This window comes from Austrofundulus limnaeus, unplaced genomic scaffold (assembly GCF_001266775.1).
Source record: "Austrofundulus limnaeus strain Quisiro unplaced genomic scaffold, Austrofundulus_limnaeus-1.0 Scaffold628, whole genome shotgun sequence".
NCBI classification, from domain to species: domain Eukaryota; kingdom Metazoa; phylum Chordata; class Actinopteri; order Cyprinodontiformes; family Rivulidae; genus Austrofundulus; species Austrofundulus limnaeus.
In genome coordinates this window covers 91,058-108,865 of record NW_013953030.1, presented here as the reverse complement: position 1 = coordinate 108,865, position 17,808 = coordinate 91,058, and the positions used below count along the sequence as shown (strand labels likewise).

Here is a 17,808-nt window from a genome sequence, read left to right as displayed (position 1 = left end):
CACACACACACACACACACACACACACACACACACACACACACACACACACACACACACACACACACACACACATCTCTTTGGTCCGCTTTCTCCGCGCTGAATCGGGATGGAGTTGCGAGCAGATTTGGGGGAAGGTCATGCGGGGCTCTGTCTCCGTCTCGCGCTGATGGTTTTAGTCACACGGACCCCCGAAAAACACAAAACAAAACAACGAACAAATTACCACCCTGACTTCAATGTTAACAAGCTCGCCTCAATTATTCAGGTGGACTCTGTTTATCAGCGACTGACGCAACCCACCCCCCTCAACATGTTTGTTTGAGAAGGAAGGGGGAGAGATGGAGGGCGGGGGGTGGGTTCGCTGCACGTAGGCAGTCTACTACGGCTCAGTGCTTATTGTCATCCATACTACAGAAAACACCGGGTCTTTGCAAAATACTTAAGTATATGATTCACGTTTGCTCTAAGATGTGTCATTTTATTATTACAATGTTATGAATATTAATTAGACACACATTTTTCAGATCAATTAACTTGTCTCTTGAGCAATAAGGGATGGATAATTATGTAATTCGTCTTCTTGTTTATTTATTTATTTATTTATTTATTTATTTATTTATTTATTTATTTATTTATTTATTGTCTTCTGTAACTAATATGATTAATATTCAGTCGATGTGTTTTCATTCCTCCATCGAGAGGCTTGTCTTTGTTGAGTCGGTGTCTGTCTGGTTCCCTCTCCGTCTGTGATGCGCCACCCCCGCCTATCGGCAGGTTAGAGTGCTGCAAGGCGTCGCCTTGGCACGGTGGTTAATTAATGAGGGCGAAGATATTCTAAGAAATGACTCTTATTTATTTATTTATTTATTTATTTATTTATTTATTTATTTATTTATTTATATGAGAGGTTGTTTTCTTGAATTTTATTCCCTTAGACTAAAATGTATTTATTCATTGTCCACTTTTAGGAGAATGGACATGTAAAAACCAACGGTGATGTCGCCACAAAGCCTGACGGAGATGCCGCCGCGACCAACGGCTCAGCCGAGGCAGCCAAGGAGCCCGAGGCCGGGGCGGGAGGCGACGCCATCGAACCGGCGCCTGCCGCCGACGGGGAGGCTGCCAAGCCTCAAGGTGAGGCAGCGGCGAAGGAGACCCCCAAGAAGAAGAAGAAGAAGTTCTCCCTGAAGAAGACCTTCAACTTCAAGCTCAACCTGAAGAAGAGCAAGAAGAGCGAGGCCGTAAAGGAGGAGGAGGTCGCTGCCCCCTCTGAGGAGAAGCCGGCCGAGAACGGTGCCGCCACTCCCGCGGAGGAGAAGAAGGAGGAGGTGAAGGAGGAGGCTGCCGCTGTGGCTGCAGCCGAGGCTCCCAAGGCGGAGGAGGGGGCCGCTAAGGAGGAGGCACCCAAGGAGGAGGCCAAGGAGGCAGCTGCTCCAGCCCCTGAGGCCACCAAACCGACAGAGGAGAGCAATGCAACCTCCGCTCCCTCTGAAAAGAAAGAGTGATTGTACGGTCAGCTCACAAGGAACTGTGGTGAACTGTTTTTTCAAGAGAGAAAGAGAAAATTAAAGAGTATATATATATATTTATATATATGTGTATATGTATACATATGTATATGGATATATGTATATGTAAATATATACACATGTATGTGAAAGACTCCTTTGACGTGCCACTTTTCGTCATGATAACAAGACGACAGACTAGATTCACTAGATCACTTCCCTGGTTACTGCTCAACATCTGGACTGAGGTTTAAGGCAGCGGGTTGGTCGCTGAGTGGAAATTGGATTTGACCAGCTAGATCGCCAACGACTGACACCATGAAGTGGAGCGGAGTGAAGGACGTGAAGAGGGGGAGGGAGGACGGAGCTAAAGGCATCTTTTCCCAAACAATTCTGCAGCAGAAGATGCCTCCTTGCTGAAGGACTGATGCTAGATGAGATACTGGGACACCACCACCACTTGAAATGACTGTTAATAGAAAACAAAAAACAAACAAACAAAAAACAACAAACATAAAATCAAAATTAAGAGACTTGTCAACTTTTTACATTCCTATATTTTAACCCAAATTTGAAGTATTTTGTGGTGTATTATAGAGAACCATCTTAAAGATTCAGAGAAGCTATGTCTCGTTTGTTAAAAGAAAAGAAAAAAATAGACAATTTTGATTTTTACCTTACTATGAAAAGAATAAAAAGAACACTTAAGCTTGCTATGTTCACTGTCGCGGTTTGATATGAAGCAGAGTTGTTTATCTGTCGTGTGTGAGCCTGAATCTGCTTTGTCTCTGTAAATACACTGAATTGATTTCTGTTCATTATTTTGCTAATGTTGACAGATGTTACTGGTTTTATTGTAAAGTTGATAATAGTAAATAAATGTTGGTTACCTGCCTGTTTATGCGTCTTAATGATTCTATCCATCATGCATCACATTTGCCCTCAGACAATTCATTTAAATAAAAGGGCACTGTTGCAGCTTTTATCAGATTGTACCATAAATAATATTTACTTGCATTGACAAACGTTATGGGTTTGAAACAGGTTTAACATCATAATTAAACCCCATGTTTAGTAGAACTACAATAGAATGTCTAATTTTTACTAGAGATTTTGTCCTGCGAAAGTGAAATGTTAATCCTGAAAGTTTTTTTTTTTCCTGGAAGCTGAAATTGTTTCATAGCAAAATTGTTAATGTGAGTTAAACTTGAATAGCTGGTGTTTTTCCTGATGTGGGGGTAACAAGTTGAAATTCAGAAGACCGATGATGAACGAAGTTAAAAATTTCAAACTGGCAGAAAGAAATTGTAAAATAGCTAAAGCAGTCAAAATTAGCAGAAAAATAGCTGAAAAGGCAGAAATTAGCAGAAAGACCAAAAGCGTTAACTGAATTAAGCAGTAAGAAGCTGAAATTATCACAAATAAATGCTTAGATTAGCAGAAAACAGCTGAATGAAGCCTAAAAACATATTTAAAAAACAATGAAAATAACAGAACTATCTGAAAGGATTAGAAAAATAGCAGAAAAAAGCTATAATTTGAAAAAAAAAAAGACATTGGAATAAAATGATTGAACTGTAATTTTATAAACATTTTGAAAGGTTTTATGGATGCTGAACACATCTTTTTATTGGATGGAAAGGCTGAAAAAGCTAAATTGCTGGAAAAGTAGCTGAAATACCAAAAGTCATAGCACTCCTGGCTGAACATAATGAAAAAGCACAAAAATTGTGGAACAAGTTAGTTTCCAAAATCTACGGAAGAAAAACGGACCATATTAATAGTGTGAATGCTATAGCATTCAAACGAATATGTCATTTAAACAATGTTTCTTTAAAGAGCACTTTTAGACAAAACTTTGTTTTTTTTCATAATTTACCAAACGTAGATCATCTTCTCTCAAAACCTTAAAATTAGCCCCAGACAAATTTATTTACACCCCAGAACCCATGCCAGTATTTGCTATATTGGCCTGCTATTCGATGTAAACAATTTTGCATGCTGTCTGTATAAATAAAGTGTTGTGTTCCAAACACCAAACCCTGAGGAACTCCAGGACTAACTTGGGTGAAGGTTTGCGCTTATCATGAACAAACAAAGCTGTCAGGTAATAAACACTCTAATTTGTTAAAAACTAAGAACCATCTTAAGTTGACAAAACCAACAACACGTTCTCGCTTCCGACTCGTCAACATAATGACGGGTACCCCCCTCATTTTCAGTCGTTGCCGCCCACGGCTTTTCCAGGTTGCGCAACTTAGGGGTCTTGGAGTTGGGGGTCTGTGGTTAATAAGAGGGATTAGGGTTAATGGTTAATTTTAGGTACTGAGGCCAGGGATAGGCTTTATAGGTTAAAATAAGTTAAATTTAGGGTCTGGAATGGTTAGTTGTCACGTATTTCCTACTCTTTTCAAAAAATATGACAAAGCACTCCTCCTCTTCTGCCTAATCTTGCTAAGAACGGATGTGAGTACCCACCCGACGCATCCGAAGCTGGACACAGACGGCCACCTGACCAAGCGTCAATACGTTGACGAGTCCGGAGTGAGAATGGGTGAAGATAACAATCATCAACCCAGTGATTACTTTCAGAAGGTACTTCTGAAATAGGCATGAAATATTTTGCTAACAGACATAGTTAACTCCAATTATTAGCACAATAATAAGCTAATTTGTGCTTGGAGTATAAATTAGGGGTCAGACTCCACCAATACACCAAATATTAGCTCAATATCTGTAAAACCATTTTTGTGTTTGCTAAGATAGTTTTGCTGTGGCAGCCATCTTGAATCAGTTTGATTCCAAATGTCAATCAGCTGAAGACATTCCTCTCTGAGTTCTATTAAAATTCATCCAGTGGTTCCTGAGATAGTTTGCATACGCAGCAGAGAAATATCACAATAGCCTTTTCACCGTCAGTGGCAGGTGAGAAAAATCTAAAGTTTCTTACTAATTTTCAGCAGGAACAATGATATGTTTGTTTTTGGTCTCTTCATTTGCTGTGAAACAAAAAAAAGAGCCTCAGATTTGAGCTTTGTTTCCACTCTGATGGTGTTAGCTCCACTGAGATCACTCCCCCCTCCACTCTGTTGTTTCCATTTTGGAGGCGAGCAGCATCCAGAAAATGAAGCTCTGAGCCCAGCAGACTGGACTGACCCAGTTCACATGATGTGATGTGTGGAGATCAAAGTTGGATCCGGCCCTCATCCACACGTCTGAATTATTGAAGATGCAGCTCCCAGTGGACAGCTTGCTGTTATTTCAGGGCATTTCCTACTTTCACATTGGTCTTTTTTTTTCTACATCGTTTTCACAATCCTCTGCTGTACGATTCCAACCCTGACAGAAGCGTGGCCCAGCAGCATGGATTCAGTGAGCAGTAAATAACCGACAGACTCTGTGAATTCATCTCCGCAGCCTCTTATTTCATCTACAAAACCTGATGTATGGGAGCTTTGGTGACAAGTCACTTGAGATGTTTCATTTCAGCAGTGAAAAAAAAGTGTCTGCAGACAAAAACACACACGGGCTTCCACTGCCACCTGTTGGTAATATGCTGGAGATGTTTATTCTCACAAAGGATAGAGTTCTGATGATAATAAACCGCACCTTTATAGTTATCTCAGAGTTCTGGGGAAAACAGGCAGGATTATTTAATCTCAAAATTCTGGAAATTAAAAGAGGCATACATCTAATTTTATTCTCTGAATTGTAGAATTGCTGGTGAAGATTATCATTCTAGATAAATACAGAACAATTTAATCTCAGAATCCTACAAATAAAAGGCAAAACTCTTTAATCTCAAAATTCTTAAAACAAAAAGGCAAAATTCTTTGATCTCAGAATTCTAAAAAGGGTATAATTCTGAGTTTATTCTCAGAATTCTGACTTCAGTCATAATTCTGGAATTAATCACAGAATTCTGACTTTAATATAAGTGTTCTAGACCTCAGGTAAAAGGCAGAATTCGGAGTCTATAAAACGTCAAAATTCTGACTTTAATCTCAGAATTCAAGAAGCAAGGCAGAATTTAGACATTAATCTTAGAATGTTGACATTTTTCTCAGAATTCTGAGATTGAAATCAGAAATCTGAGATTAAAAAAAAGTCTGAACTCAGGAAAAATTAATAAATATTTATATCTTTGCCCTGTGGGCCCTAAAACTGTTCCGTAGAATTGCTTATGAGCATCTAAAATGTCAATTAAAAGGCTAGTTATGTTAATTTGTACACTAACAAAACGAACAGATGAGGTTGGGGCCTTGGGGTTCCTCGGTTTGTGGCACCGGCTCCGCTCAGTCGGGCGGTGCTGCTTCCGTGATTGGTTGACACGAGCTCAGCTCCACCTCCACCGCCGCCGCACCAGAAACCGATGAACAACGAATCCATTGGGGGGTAACTGGTGTAAAATGGCGCTGTCTCAAGGAACAAAGAAAAAAGTTTGCTATTACTACGACGGTAAATATTTTTTCAGACACCTCTATTTCTCTTATTTCTCTGAAGGGACCACTGAGGCATTTAGAAGTTTTGGGATTTCTTCGTGTTTTACGTTTTTAAGTGACCAAAACGGCAAAGCAGACAAGCCGGTGTAAGAGCTAATGTTAGCTTGCTGGATTGGTGGACTAGCTTGTTTTAGCTGCATGGATAGTTAAGTTAGCTGTTAGCCCGAATGTGCACGGAGTATTTGGTCTTCCGACCCTTTCAAGCCGCTCAGTAGCAAATAATTTACTTCAAAACGTATGCAGCCTTTTAATGGGTCACGCTCTGAACATAGTGGCTACTATCAGTGTAGGAGCTAAAAGGAGCCATGAAGCTAGCCGGCGATGGTCACACAGTGTTCCCCTGAACTTGCTAATAACTTCCGTGAAGTGATGGAGAATGCACCGGTCTCTCTACTTTTGTTATTCGGTAAATGTGGCAAAAGAAGAGACCATATGTAATTACACGCGAGTATAATTTAAACGCAACATATTTTCGCCTTTTATCTGAAATAGTTGCAGTTTACTTGAATATTAAAATTAATTTTATTCGAAGAATTTTAAGCTAAAATGCAAAATTGAAGCCCAGTAAGCTAACATTTATTGGAATTTTCAATCTTTTTTTAGTTTTGTTTTGAAACAAACGAGCAAACCCGGCTCATGATTAAACATATATTTACTTCCTGCTTCTTATTGTCCAGTCACAGTAAGATCAGACAAACATTAGTAATTATAGGTAATTATAGGTACAGGGCCAAATTCATGTCAGATTTAATGATGGATCGCATTTGTTTTCACAATCTGTTTCAACAGTATGTATGAGACGTATATCAGTAATAAAGGTTATTGTGAGAGTAATTTATCTTATTTCATGTGGTGCATGTAATTTGGGCACATTTTATATGGAGTTTGGTGGGACATCGTGTCTTTTGTTACCATGTTAAGCTTTTATGGATTGTTTTTATGTTTTGTGGTACAGGTGATGTGGGAAACTATTACTACGGCCAAGGCCATCCCATGAAACCCCACAGAATCCGTATGACGCACAACCTCCTCCTCAACTATGGACTTTACAGAAAAATGGAAATCTATGTGAGTGAGATCACAACACGCACACCTTATATTTTAGTTTCACTTTTGCAACTTTTTTTATTTACATCAGACAGCTTGACTCTTTTGTTTTCACTTCACAGATATTTACTGACTTAGTTCTGTACTATAGTAGTGATAAGTTATATATTTTTCATCATTAATTCAAAGCCAATAGCCACAGTCAATATAGAAAATTGACACATGCTATTCATCAAGCTCCTTATGTTCATGGAATTAAAAGGTTTTCCAAGGTTAACATAAACATCGATTATCCTTAGTCTCAAAGTCTAGAATTGGATTTTATTGTTTTCTAAGTTTGGAACAAAAGAAAGTAGGGATGTCCCGATACCACTTTTTCACTTCCGATATGATACCAATATTACAACTTTGAGAAATGTCCGATACCGATATTGACCGATACCGATATTGACCCGTTACTATAACAGTGCAAGTCACACACTTTTACCTATTTTGTAATGTAAAATCTTAGAAAAATCTTGATCAGATCAAACAGTGAAAAAGAGTAGGTATGAGAAAAACTGACCCATTTATTTTAAACCAATGGATCACATACATTTTACACTGAAGAACATTATACAATTTAATAAATAAAATAAATTACAATACCCTGAAAAAATAACATAATAAAAACAAAATGTACTTTTACAGTGTAAAATAATTCAAAATCACTCCAGTTATTTTTTTTACCATCTGTCAGCCTTGTGCTGCTTTATGGTGGAAAAAACTGAAGGTGGGGACAAAACAAAACCCCACATTATTGTCTGTTCAAAGTTAAGAGTCCACAGCTCCAATACTGACTGTAACTAAAACAACGTGATCATTGCACTTAATCTTCACTCAAACAAGTGTGTAAACAGATTAAACATCACTCTAATAACAAGAGCAAAAAATAAATAGTAAGAATTAGTTATTTAAATTGATAGCTACCTTTCTTAGTGCTAAATTTCCACTTTCTATAGTCTGAGCATCATGTGGAGATCAGCCTCTCTCTCCTGCAGGGAGCAGTTTTTATCACGGCTCTCGTCATGTCGCGCTTAAATTTCAAAACAAAAGCTGCGCTCTCCTTTCTTCTGTCCATCAAGAACTAATCCACGGATGTCTAAACAAGCGTGCTGTCCTCGCTTCTGCCCGCTTAGAATCACCGACCCGACCAGAGAGGAGGTTCCGAAACAGCGCGGCTGTGTGCGGTCACTGGACCGAGGCTGAACCGAGCCGAACCGCAAAGCTGCTGCCAGGGTGGAGAGTAGTTGTCGCTCCGGTTTAAAACGTTCAGTTCTGTGTTTCCCCTCGGAAAACTTGTGCATGACAACTTTACACTTAGCTGCAACTCTGTTTCTGATGAAAATAAAAAGTTCTGCTGCCGACATTCTTGCTAACTTGTTAGCGCTGCTGTTATGATCACGTGAGCGCTGCATGCTGGAGCCAAGCGCTGCTGGATAGAAACACTGGAGCGGAGTCAGTGAACTGCTGGAACGGACTGCTAATATCGGAGCGCTTATATCGGACATTTTTCATGCAGTCCGATAAAATCCGATACGCGTTTTTTGGCTGATATCGGACCGATATCCGATATTGATATCGGATCGGGACACCCCTAAAAGAAAGCAAAGTAAGGAAAAACATAAGTTTCTACATTTTATATATTGCAGTTTCTAAAAATTAATATTCAGTGTCTAAAAGTTGCTCAAACATGCAGAGTGTTTATCCAAAACAAACAAAAATACCACTACTGAGACTTTTTAGTTCATATCTGTTATGGATTGCCAACTTCCAAAAAATAAAAATAATAAAGGAGATCATTACTTTGTTGTTGGGCTGTTTATCTTAGTAGTGACTACATTAATATTTTGACTGATAAGTATAAACACAGCTTATGCACAAAAGCTTAAATGAATTGATCATTTTAAATCTAGTAGATTTTGTACGTTGGAGTGATAGATGCAACATTGTAAATAACCATCTTGTCTTAGGAAAATAAACTCTACATGGAATAGTTTTTCAAAAGTTAAAATAAAACCAAAAGACCACTTAAAAATAAAAAAAAACTCTTGCAGTAGTTTATCCTCACAAATGTAGGAAATGTAGTCAAGGAAAAAAGATTACTTGCATCTAAATATTTTACACAAGCCAACAGATAACAGACCTGCTTATTAGGTTTGAATTATAGTAAATTTAGTTATTTTGATGTCAAAAAATTGGAGAATTTGTGTCTAGGAATGCAGATTTAAGTGGGAATATGTGATACACATGGTGTGATGATACACATACCATGACATGGGTCACAATATGTTGTATTGTGATACTGTAAGCAAGCGAGATATTACTATTTTTTCTCCAAAAGATTTTAATTTGAACAAAATGTTATAAAAAGCCTATCATGCATTAAACATGAATACAATTTGATTGAATTTAGTTTATTTGTATGCAGTCAGCAGAAAACTGAACATTGGTGAGAACTGCGTTTGTATTTCACATTTCTTTTTAACAACATCTATCCACTAAACCTAAATTGATTCTTTCACTGTACAATGAGATGATTGAATTAGTCTGTTGCACTCTTAATTGTTTCTTCCTTTTGATAATATAGTATAATATTATTGGAGACAAGTTGGTCAGTCTTAGAAATTAAAAACATCAAGGTTTTTTTGCTATCTTGGGTGAAGTTTCGTCTCTTTAAATGTGTTTTTTTTTTTTCTTTCATTTCAGAGACCACACAAAGCCAGTGCTGAGGAGATGACAAAGTACCACAGTGACGACTACATCAAGTTCCTGAGGTCCATCCGCCCAGACAACATGTCTGAGTACAGCAAACAGATGCAGAGATGTGCGTCCTGTTTGCTCTAACAGTTTATTCTGGCACCCTTGATCTTCTGTCACATTAATGCTGTTTATGTTTTACTGCAGTTAATGTTGGGGAGGACTGTCCAGTGTTTGATGGACTATTTGAGTTTTGTCAGCTGTCAACCGGTGGTTCTGTAGGTATGTTGTTTCTACCTCACATTGAGTTTTAGACTGATTATTTAACCGTCAGTGGTGAGACTGTTTGTATGAGTATTTTTGTTTGAAAAAGCATTGCAAAAGGGAAAACTAAAACTTGTTAGAATTCCTTGTTCTTTGAAAGTCATGCAGTTGTGACACAGTGATGTGATCAGTGATGGTAATCTTATTGTGAAAGGCGCACAAACGACACGCCTGAACTATTTCATCTATAAATGTTGTAAACAAGCAGCTTTCAGGTCAAAGAGCGAACACAAACTCTTTTTTTTTCATCTTAAGCCGGAGCAGTGAAGCTGAACAAGCAGCAGACAGACATCGCCATCAACTGGGCCGGTGGGCTCCACCACGCCAAGAAGTCTGAGGCGTCTGGTTTCTGCTACGTCAACGACATCGTCCTCGCCATCCTGGAGCTCCTCAAGTAAGCCGCGCTCTGCTGTTGCCTGGGTTTAATAAGCCTGAGCCTTTTAGGTTTCATCCATATCAGCTTGTAGGACTTACATTTTGTGTTCTCATTAACTGTATCGTTTTCTCAGATACCACCAGAGGGTGTTGTACATAGATATCGACATCCACCATGGTGATGGAGTAGAGGAGGCCTTTTACACCACAGACAGAGTCATGACCGTCTCTTTCCACAAATATGGAGAGTACTTTCCTGGCACTGGAGACCTGAGGGTTAGTGTTCCTCTTTAAAGTGTATGTGGCATCAAATTTTTGTGGTAATTATGAATGCATTTTTAGAAAGAAAACATTAGTAAAGTATTGCGAAAGAAGTTTTAGGACACTGAGATGAACAGTTGTTGAGGTGTTTGCGTGTGAAGTAACAGGAAGTGATGTCAAATGGGAATGTCTGAATGTAAACAGCGTTACTACGACGGCCGACAACAGACTGCAGAGAAGAATGTTTTATTAGATTCTTTTGAGTCACTATCAGAGAAAGATGAAGATGTAGAGTTCAAATAATATCGTTTTAATAAACAAAGACCATGAAGTTCCTTTTTGTAAAGAGTTCCCCTTTGATGTCACTTCCTGTTTCACTTTAGCTGAGCCAGATTCATAAGAAAATAAGCCAGTTATGTGACAAAGATGAAGACGTGTTTTATGCCAAGTTCCTTAAATTTGAAGTTGTTTTCTTTGACTTCTTAAAATATATGTCACAGGTACTTTAATATTTTTTCCTTGCTGTAAAATAATTGTTATATAAAACATTGAGGTTGTTAAACTAATAATATGACTTGTATGTGCAGGACATCGGAGCAGGAAAGGGGAAGTACTACGCTGTGAACTACCCTCTTAGAGATGGCATCGATGATGAGTCGTACGAAGCCATTTTCAAGCCCGTAAGTTTTCTTTTTCGCGTGCCAACCCCTCACAGATCTTATTGTATTCAGGCCTGTTTTCTGACTGTTTGTTTCAGATCATGGCCAAAGTGATGGAAATGTACCAGCCGAGCGCTGTGGTTCTGCAGTGTGGAGCGGATTCTCTTTCTGGAGACAGGCTGGGCTGCTTCAACCTCACTATTAAAGGTGTCCGAACAGTTGAAAGTAAACGACTGCTTTAGTAGGAGCATAAACTGAACTTGTGGGTTTTGTATTTAAAAGGTCACGCGAAGTGTGTCGAGTACATAAAAAGCTTCAACCTTCCTCTGCTGATGCTGGGCGGAGGAGGGTACACCATCCGCAACGTGGCGCGCTGCTGGACCTTCGAAACGGCCGTGGCCTTGGACTGCTCCATCCCCAACGAGCTGCCCTACAACGATTACTTCGAGTACTTCGGACCCGATTTCAAGCTGCACATCAGCCCCTCCAACATGACCAACCAGAACACCAACGAGTACCTGGAGAAGATCAAACAGCGGCTCTTTGAAAACCTCCGCATGCTGCCTCATGCTCCCGGCGTCCAGATGCAGGCCATCCCAGAGGACGCCCCTCACCCGGACAGCGGAGATGAAGATGAGGAAGACCCTGACAAGCGCGTCTCTAGTAAGATTATTTTTTTTGTTTTGTTGCAGAATTAAAGTGCCGGGGATCTTGATGTAGATAGTAATAAATTTTGTGTTTCAGTCCGCGCCCATGATAAGAGGATAGCCTGCGAGGAGGAATTTTCAGACTCGGAGGATGAAGCCGAGGGGCAGGGTGGGGGCCGCAGGAATGCTTCGAACCACAAAAAGACGAAAAGATTGAAGAAGGAAGAAGAGAAAGAAGGAGAGGAAAAGAAAGGTGGGTTCACTGCAGTCACATAAAACCAAATATGTAAAGATTCTCTGGTATAATCACCACTTCTGTTTGCTTTCCAGAAGTGAAAGAAGAAGACAAAGAGGAAGAGAAAATGGATACATCAGGGTAAGAACCCATTAAACTGAGGATGAGTTACAGTTTACAAGAACATCTTTGTACACATTGTTTGAATATTTGAAAAAAAAAATTTTATTTTGAAAATGTCAGAAAAAATTTGAGGGTGCTGAAGCTACTGCTCAAAAACCTAAACATCTAAATTGAACCCTCTCTCTCTTGCCTGGTTCTAAGGATGGGTACCTTTTGACATTTGAATTGATTCGGTACCAAAATTCGGTACCGGTACATAATGGTACCAATTTTTGGTACTTTGTGTGTTTTTTTTATAATAATATATTTTTTATTTAACATATTTCTCAATACATAAACTCAACAATCTAACTCTTTCTATTGTAACATCAGTTTTTTAAACTAATTTCTTTAAGGTAAACTCTTCAAGGAAAACTCTTGAAAACAAGACTGTTTTGTCTTATTGTACAAATTAAACTCCAACTCCACATATTTCTATTGATATCATTTCCCCGCTAGAAAAAATTGTGTGATGGAGGTCCATGGAAGGCAAATATGTTTAAATCAAATAAGCAAAAGAGGATGTAGTTAAAATAAATAAAAGCTCTTCAAGCTACGTTTTGAGCAGGAATATCACGAGATTATCTTTAGAGGCACCACAATAATCGAAGCATCCTTAAGTTTGTCACAAGGTCAAAACCATCTTGCCTTGTGAACCTGGTATAATGTGTTAGCATTAGGGGTTTAACTTGAGCTTAACTAAAATGTCAGGAGTTAAAAACTATCCCTCGAACCAAAAATAAAAATCTCATGACTTTATGGTTAAATGAATCCTGAAGATTTAAATTATTTATGAAGCAGCAGTTTATCCCTAAATGGGAAAAATGAAGCCACCCATTTATTTGTTTGTTGTCGATAAACATAACCTTTCCTGATAAATGTTACAATTTTTTGTCACAAAAGTTTTTGATTCTCCTATAAACTCAGCCACTTTCTTGAAACTCATAAATTCATTTTTAGTCCCAAATTAATAAAAAAAAAATAATGCATTTCTTTGTTTTTTAACCCTAATCGCTTCACTTTGTCCAGATATTATGTAGTACTTTTAGTTACCATGAAATAAAAATGACAGATGTCTAATGCTTAACCCCTTTTTTTTTAGACCAAAAGAAGAAATGAAGACCACTTGAAGTTGTGCTGTTCTTTACCCCCCCAAGATTCCTGTTCTCCTGCAACAAGAGGACCTTTAGTCTTCATTTTTTTACCTTTTACTATGAGCAAACCTAATTCACACCATGTTCACAACTCAAGTACCAGGTGAATGGGGGCTTACACAACTGCAGCAGTATCTGAGCACTGGTTTAGCACAGTAAGAGCCCCCCAGTTGTTCCTCTCCCACCCACTTGGCACTTAAACCCTGAGTCATTGTGTGAATCAGGCATGTTGTAAAAAAGAAAATTCAGATTGTTACTGTCCTCATGCTGGCGTTTCAGATTTAAACCTGTCTGTGGGGCTGAAGTTGGTCAGATGCAAAAAAAAAAAAGTTCCCTTTTATTTTTTCTTTGATACAAAAACCTGCCTTAGGCGAGTAGTTCTGCCTTCCTGTTCATCAGTAAATGCATGCTTAGAATCATCCAGCCTTCAGCATGTACATATGTTCAAGTCTTTTCCCCGACAGCCCCCCAAACTGTACTTTTAAGTTATTTTTAAATCATGAATAGTCGGTTCCTTTAGCCCATCTTTTAAACATCGGCGCCATGTTTTTATGTTCATGTATGAGTGTGTGTGGACCTCTCAGAGCTGGTGAGTAAATGACATGTTTTAGATATTTTGTACCATTGATAAGTGGGGTAAACCAATGTGGCTGTTTGCAATCCTATCCTTGTGAAATGTCCAATATCATATCTTTGTTAATAAAAACAAAAAAGAGATCCACTTGAGGTTTTTTTTTTTTCATTTCTGCTCCCACATTGAAGATAATTACGGTAGTTTATCTAAATGCATTCCAGAATTCAAAAGGTTTAAAATGTTTTTTTTTACAACTTCCAGGTACAAAATAATGTTTCCTCAGTCAACCAGGAAATAAAAGTTGAAACTTACAAAAACACAGATGATTACTTTCATGACCACTTTATTTTAAAACCTGAAGTTCACAGAGCAAACAACTGTTACAGGAGTCGACTGATGTTTATGCCTCCAACTCAAAGTCAAAGTAATGCGGGTCGAAGTAATGAATTCTGACGTATCCGTCTTCTCCTCCACTGCTGTAGCTGTGGACAGAGGAGGGGAAATGTTAGTCTTCTCTGAAGTGGGTTTTTATGTAAAAGTTGTGATCTTAACCAGGTGGAGAAAGACTTGGAGTTTGACAGGATGAGCTAATGGCTAGCCTGAAGACAATCAGATACTGCAAACGGCAGCAGCAAGCTGTAGCACTTCTGGGAGCATACAGCAGGAAGTAGTGATGAAAAGTTGGCTCTTAATTATCTTCTGTAGTTTCGTATTTTAGTTTAACATGGCAATTAGACGTTTTGTTGATGAACCATTTTGCATTCAGTGTATTTATTACTTGCCTAATTTTTTGTATTGTTTTGCTGCGAAAGGACCAATTGGTTTATTACAGGATGAGTCAACAGTGTCAGGACACCCTTTATTTAAGAAAGAAAAGAGAAAATGACAAATCTGAACACTTCAGCAACTAATGGGTGAGGGGTGGTCTGTCCCTGGAAAAACATGTCCTTGATCCAGCATGGCACCTTTTGAAGACAAAAGATAGAACCCCTCACCCATTATTTGCTAGGATGTCCTGTGACTCCCCTGTGTTTTAATTAAACCTAAAGTGCCTGTAATATGGATAGCCATGAAATACAAAAAGTCAAAGAAAATATATATTTACGAAACTTGGCATAATACATGTGATTTTACCCATTATGTCACATAATTGGCATATTTTCTTCTGAACTTGGCTCAGCCAAAGTGAAACAGGAAGTGACAAAGGAGACCTCTTCAAGAAATAAAACTAGTTTTTGTTTAAACATTATTTGAACTATGACTCATCTCTCTGATGATTAAAATAATCTAAAGAAACAGATTCTTCTCTGCAGTCTGTGTTAGCCATTTTAGCAACGCTCTGTTCACATGCAGACATTCCCCTTTGACATCACTTCCTGTTACTTCACATGCAAACATCTCAACAACTGTTCATAACAGCAGCATGAAATTTTACAATATGTTATCAGTGTTATCCCTCCAAAAAGACGTTCATTTTTATTACAAAAAAATTGATGGTCCGTCACTTTAACTTTTATTTAAAGGATTGAATGCTGGGCACTTGAGCGGATGGACAAATTCTCCAAAAGCATGGGCCTGCTTTGCCTCATTACATCACTAGCAGATTGTACTTGTGCTCAAAGGTTAACTGAAATTTAAAGTTGGTTTACTTTCAAGGTGCGTCTATTTGGACCATACAGAGGAGCTAAAAACGTCTATTTAATGCAATAATTATGTAAACCTTTACATCTCAGTCAGTTTCACATCACAAAATGAGTTCAGCAGAAGCATCCTGATTGGAAGTGTCCTGGGAGTGCTACAAGCTAACTGGTGCCATTCATGCTCGACTCATACAACACAAAGCTGGCAACCTCAAAAAGGTTTGTTAGTGTTCAAATCTATAAAATTTATGGGTCAGGTTTAAAACAGTTTTACAGAAAACGGTTTAAAAATGGCAGAAACTCCAGCTACATTGTACCTCTTGCCATCTGGATGGAAAGCCACACAGTTGATGGGGCCAAAGTGACCTTTGACCCTGCCAAACTCCTCCTCATAGGCAGCATGGAAGAACCTAGAAGCAACAAAGAACTCAGTTAACATAAAAAAATTCAACCCCACATGATCTGAAGTTCTTTATCCTCTCAGCTCACACTCACCTGGCCTCAAACTTGCCAATCCTGGTTGATGTTGTAGTGACCTCCATGGCTTCCTGTCCGCCTCCCATCACCACCTGAGGGAAGTGTTTACGGTCAGTGACTCAGTCTCATGACTGCATGCTCAAAGTGTGTGTGTGTGTGTGTGTGTGAGCTCTTACATGATCCATGATGGGAGAGATGGCAGCTGAGTTGACGGGTCTCTCAGTCCTAAATGTCTTGATGTGTTCCAAAGAGGTGGAGTCTAATAACTGGAAAGGACACGAGGAAGACGTGACCCAGTCTGAAGGATTGTAAACATTGTGTTTTGGTGGTCTCTTACTTTGGCGGTGTTATCCTTGGAGGCGCTGATGAACATGGTGAGATCTACTGATGTCTGGATGTCATTGATCTGCTTGGTGTGCTCCTTGGCCTTCTTCAGAATTTCTCCAGACTGATCACAGTAAGAAGGTCAGGATGGTCAAACATGTAAAGAAACTGGTTTTAGTAACAAATTGCAAATAAAAAACATGCCAGGCTAGTTCATGTATAAATACATTTAGTAGGGCTGGGTGTTAAAAAAAAAAAATCGATCTCGGATTGATTTAATTTAAATTTGGGAAAATCGATTCACAGGACATGAGATCGAGTCTTCCCCATGGAGTCTTGTATGTGCGTCTGAGACGCGTTTCTATAGTTTGTCTCTCCTAGCTTGCCATATACTATCTGGTTGATGTTCAGTGCTAATATTGCTTTGATAACAAGTTGTCTGAAGCAAAACAAAAGAAACTAAGGAATCACTAACATTACCAGCCAATTCTCAGCAGAACTTAAAGACAACAGACCATGGTGATTTTGTTTGTAAAGATTTGCGCTCCTACATGGTAACAAAAATGAAGCAAGCTTCGTTCAGACGCTCGAACCAAACTACTGTATGTAAACATCTGACTGAAACTGTTCACCACAGCATGTAGAAATGTGCTTTAAACTTTAATAAAAGTCTTAATGAAATCCACAGTGATAAAATGTTGTAGTTGTATTGGTATAAGTAAGTTTTAATAATTTTTATTGAATATAACAGAAGCTAACAGAAACATTACAAATATACAAGTTTCATACACTCAAAAGGAGTGGGCAGAAGTTTTATATTAGCCCACATCTTCTCCTGCAACCTTATTCCATCACTTCTTATTTATCAAAATAATTATTAATTATTTAAAAATGAATTCCTCCAACAACACTGTCACATGCAATTCCTTTTTACTTTAATACCTTTTAAACTTGTGACAGTTTTCTTTCAAGGTTAATCAGTTTAATTTAAAAGTTTGTCCCTAAAACCTGTTGTTTATGTTGAAGAGAAAAAAAAATATATTGCAACACAGTTGCAAAATACAATATCAATAAACATTTTTCATTTAATCGAATCATGATTAATCAATTCAATTCAAAAATACTTTATTGATCCCAGAGGGAAATTAGGTGTTGTTGTAACTCATTTAACTAAGAAC

The 17,808-nt window shown here is 38.4% G+C and overlaps 3 protein-coding genes across 3 annotated transcripts in view; 2 read left to right on the top strand and 1 right to left on the bottom strand.

Moving 5' to 3' along the window:
* marcksl1b (MARCKS-like 1b) overlaps positions 1 to 2,409 on the top strand; it is a 2,935-nt gene extending 526 nt beyond the window's left edge. The window contains exon 2 of the mRNA XM_014027275.1: positions 971 to 2,409. Coding sequence (XP_013882729.1) covers positions 971 to 1,507 — 537 coding nt within the window. The 3' untranslated portion in view covers positions 1,508 to 2,409. The remainder of the gene's footprint in view (positions 1 to 970) is intronic.
* Positions 2,410 to 5,865: 3,456 nt separating this feature from the next.
* On the top strand, positions 5,866 to 14,336 carry hdac1 (histone deacetylase 1). The gene is made up of 12 exons (XM_014027272.1): positions 5,866 to 5,968; positions 6,968 to 7,080; positions 9,808 to 9,925; positions 10,006 to 10,080; positions 10,378 to 10,516; positions 10,632 to 10,773; positions 11,346 to 11,438; positions 11,516 to 11,624; positions 11,700 to 12,080; positions 12,162 to 12,317; positions 12,395 to 12,440; positions 13,564 to 14,336. The coding sequence occupies exons 1-12, from the start codon at positions 5,920 to 5,922 to the stop codon at positions 13,589 to 13,591; spliced, it is 1,449 nt and encodes a 482-aa protein (XP_013882726.1). The 5' UTR covers positions 5,866 to 5,919; the 3' UTR covers positions 13,592 to 14,336.
* Positions 14,337 to 14,515: 179 nt separating this feature from the next.
* The window catches only part of eif3i (eukaryotic translation initiation factor 3, subunit I), an 8,149-nt gene continuing 4,856 nt past the window's right edge, over positions 14,516 to 17,808 (bottom strand). Inside the window, exons 7-11 of the mRNA XM_014027274.1 lie at positions 16,644 to 16,754; positions 16,483 to 16,572; positions 16,325 to 16,398; positions 16,147 to 16,239; positions 14,516 to 14,671 (exon numbers count right to left, since the gene is read on the bottom strand). Coding sequence (XP_013882728.1) covers positions 14,590 to 14,671; positions 16,147 to 16,239; positions 16,325 to 16,398; positions 16,483 to 16,572; positions 16,644 to 16,754 — 450 coding nt within the window. The 3' untranslated portion in view covers positions 14,516 to 14,589. The remainder of the gene's footprint in view (positions 14,672 to 16,146; positions 16,240 to 16,324; positions 16,399 to 16,482; positions 16,573 to 16,643; positions 16,755 to 17,808) is intronic.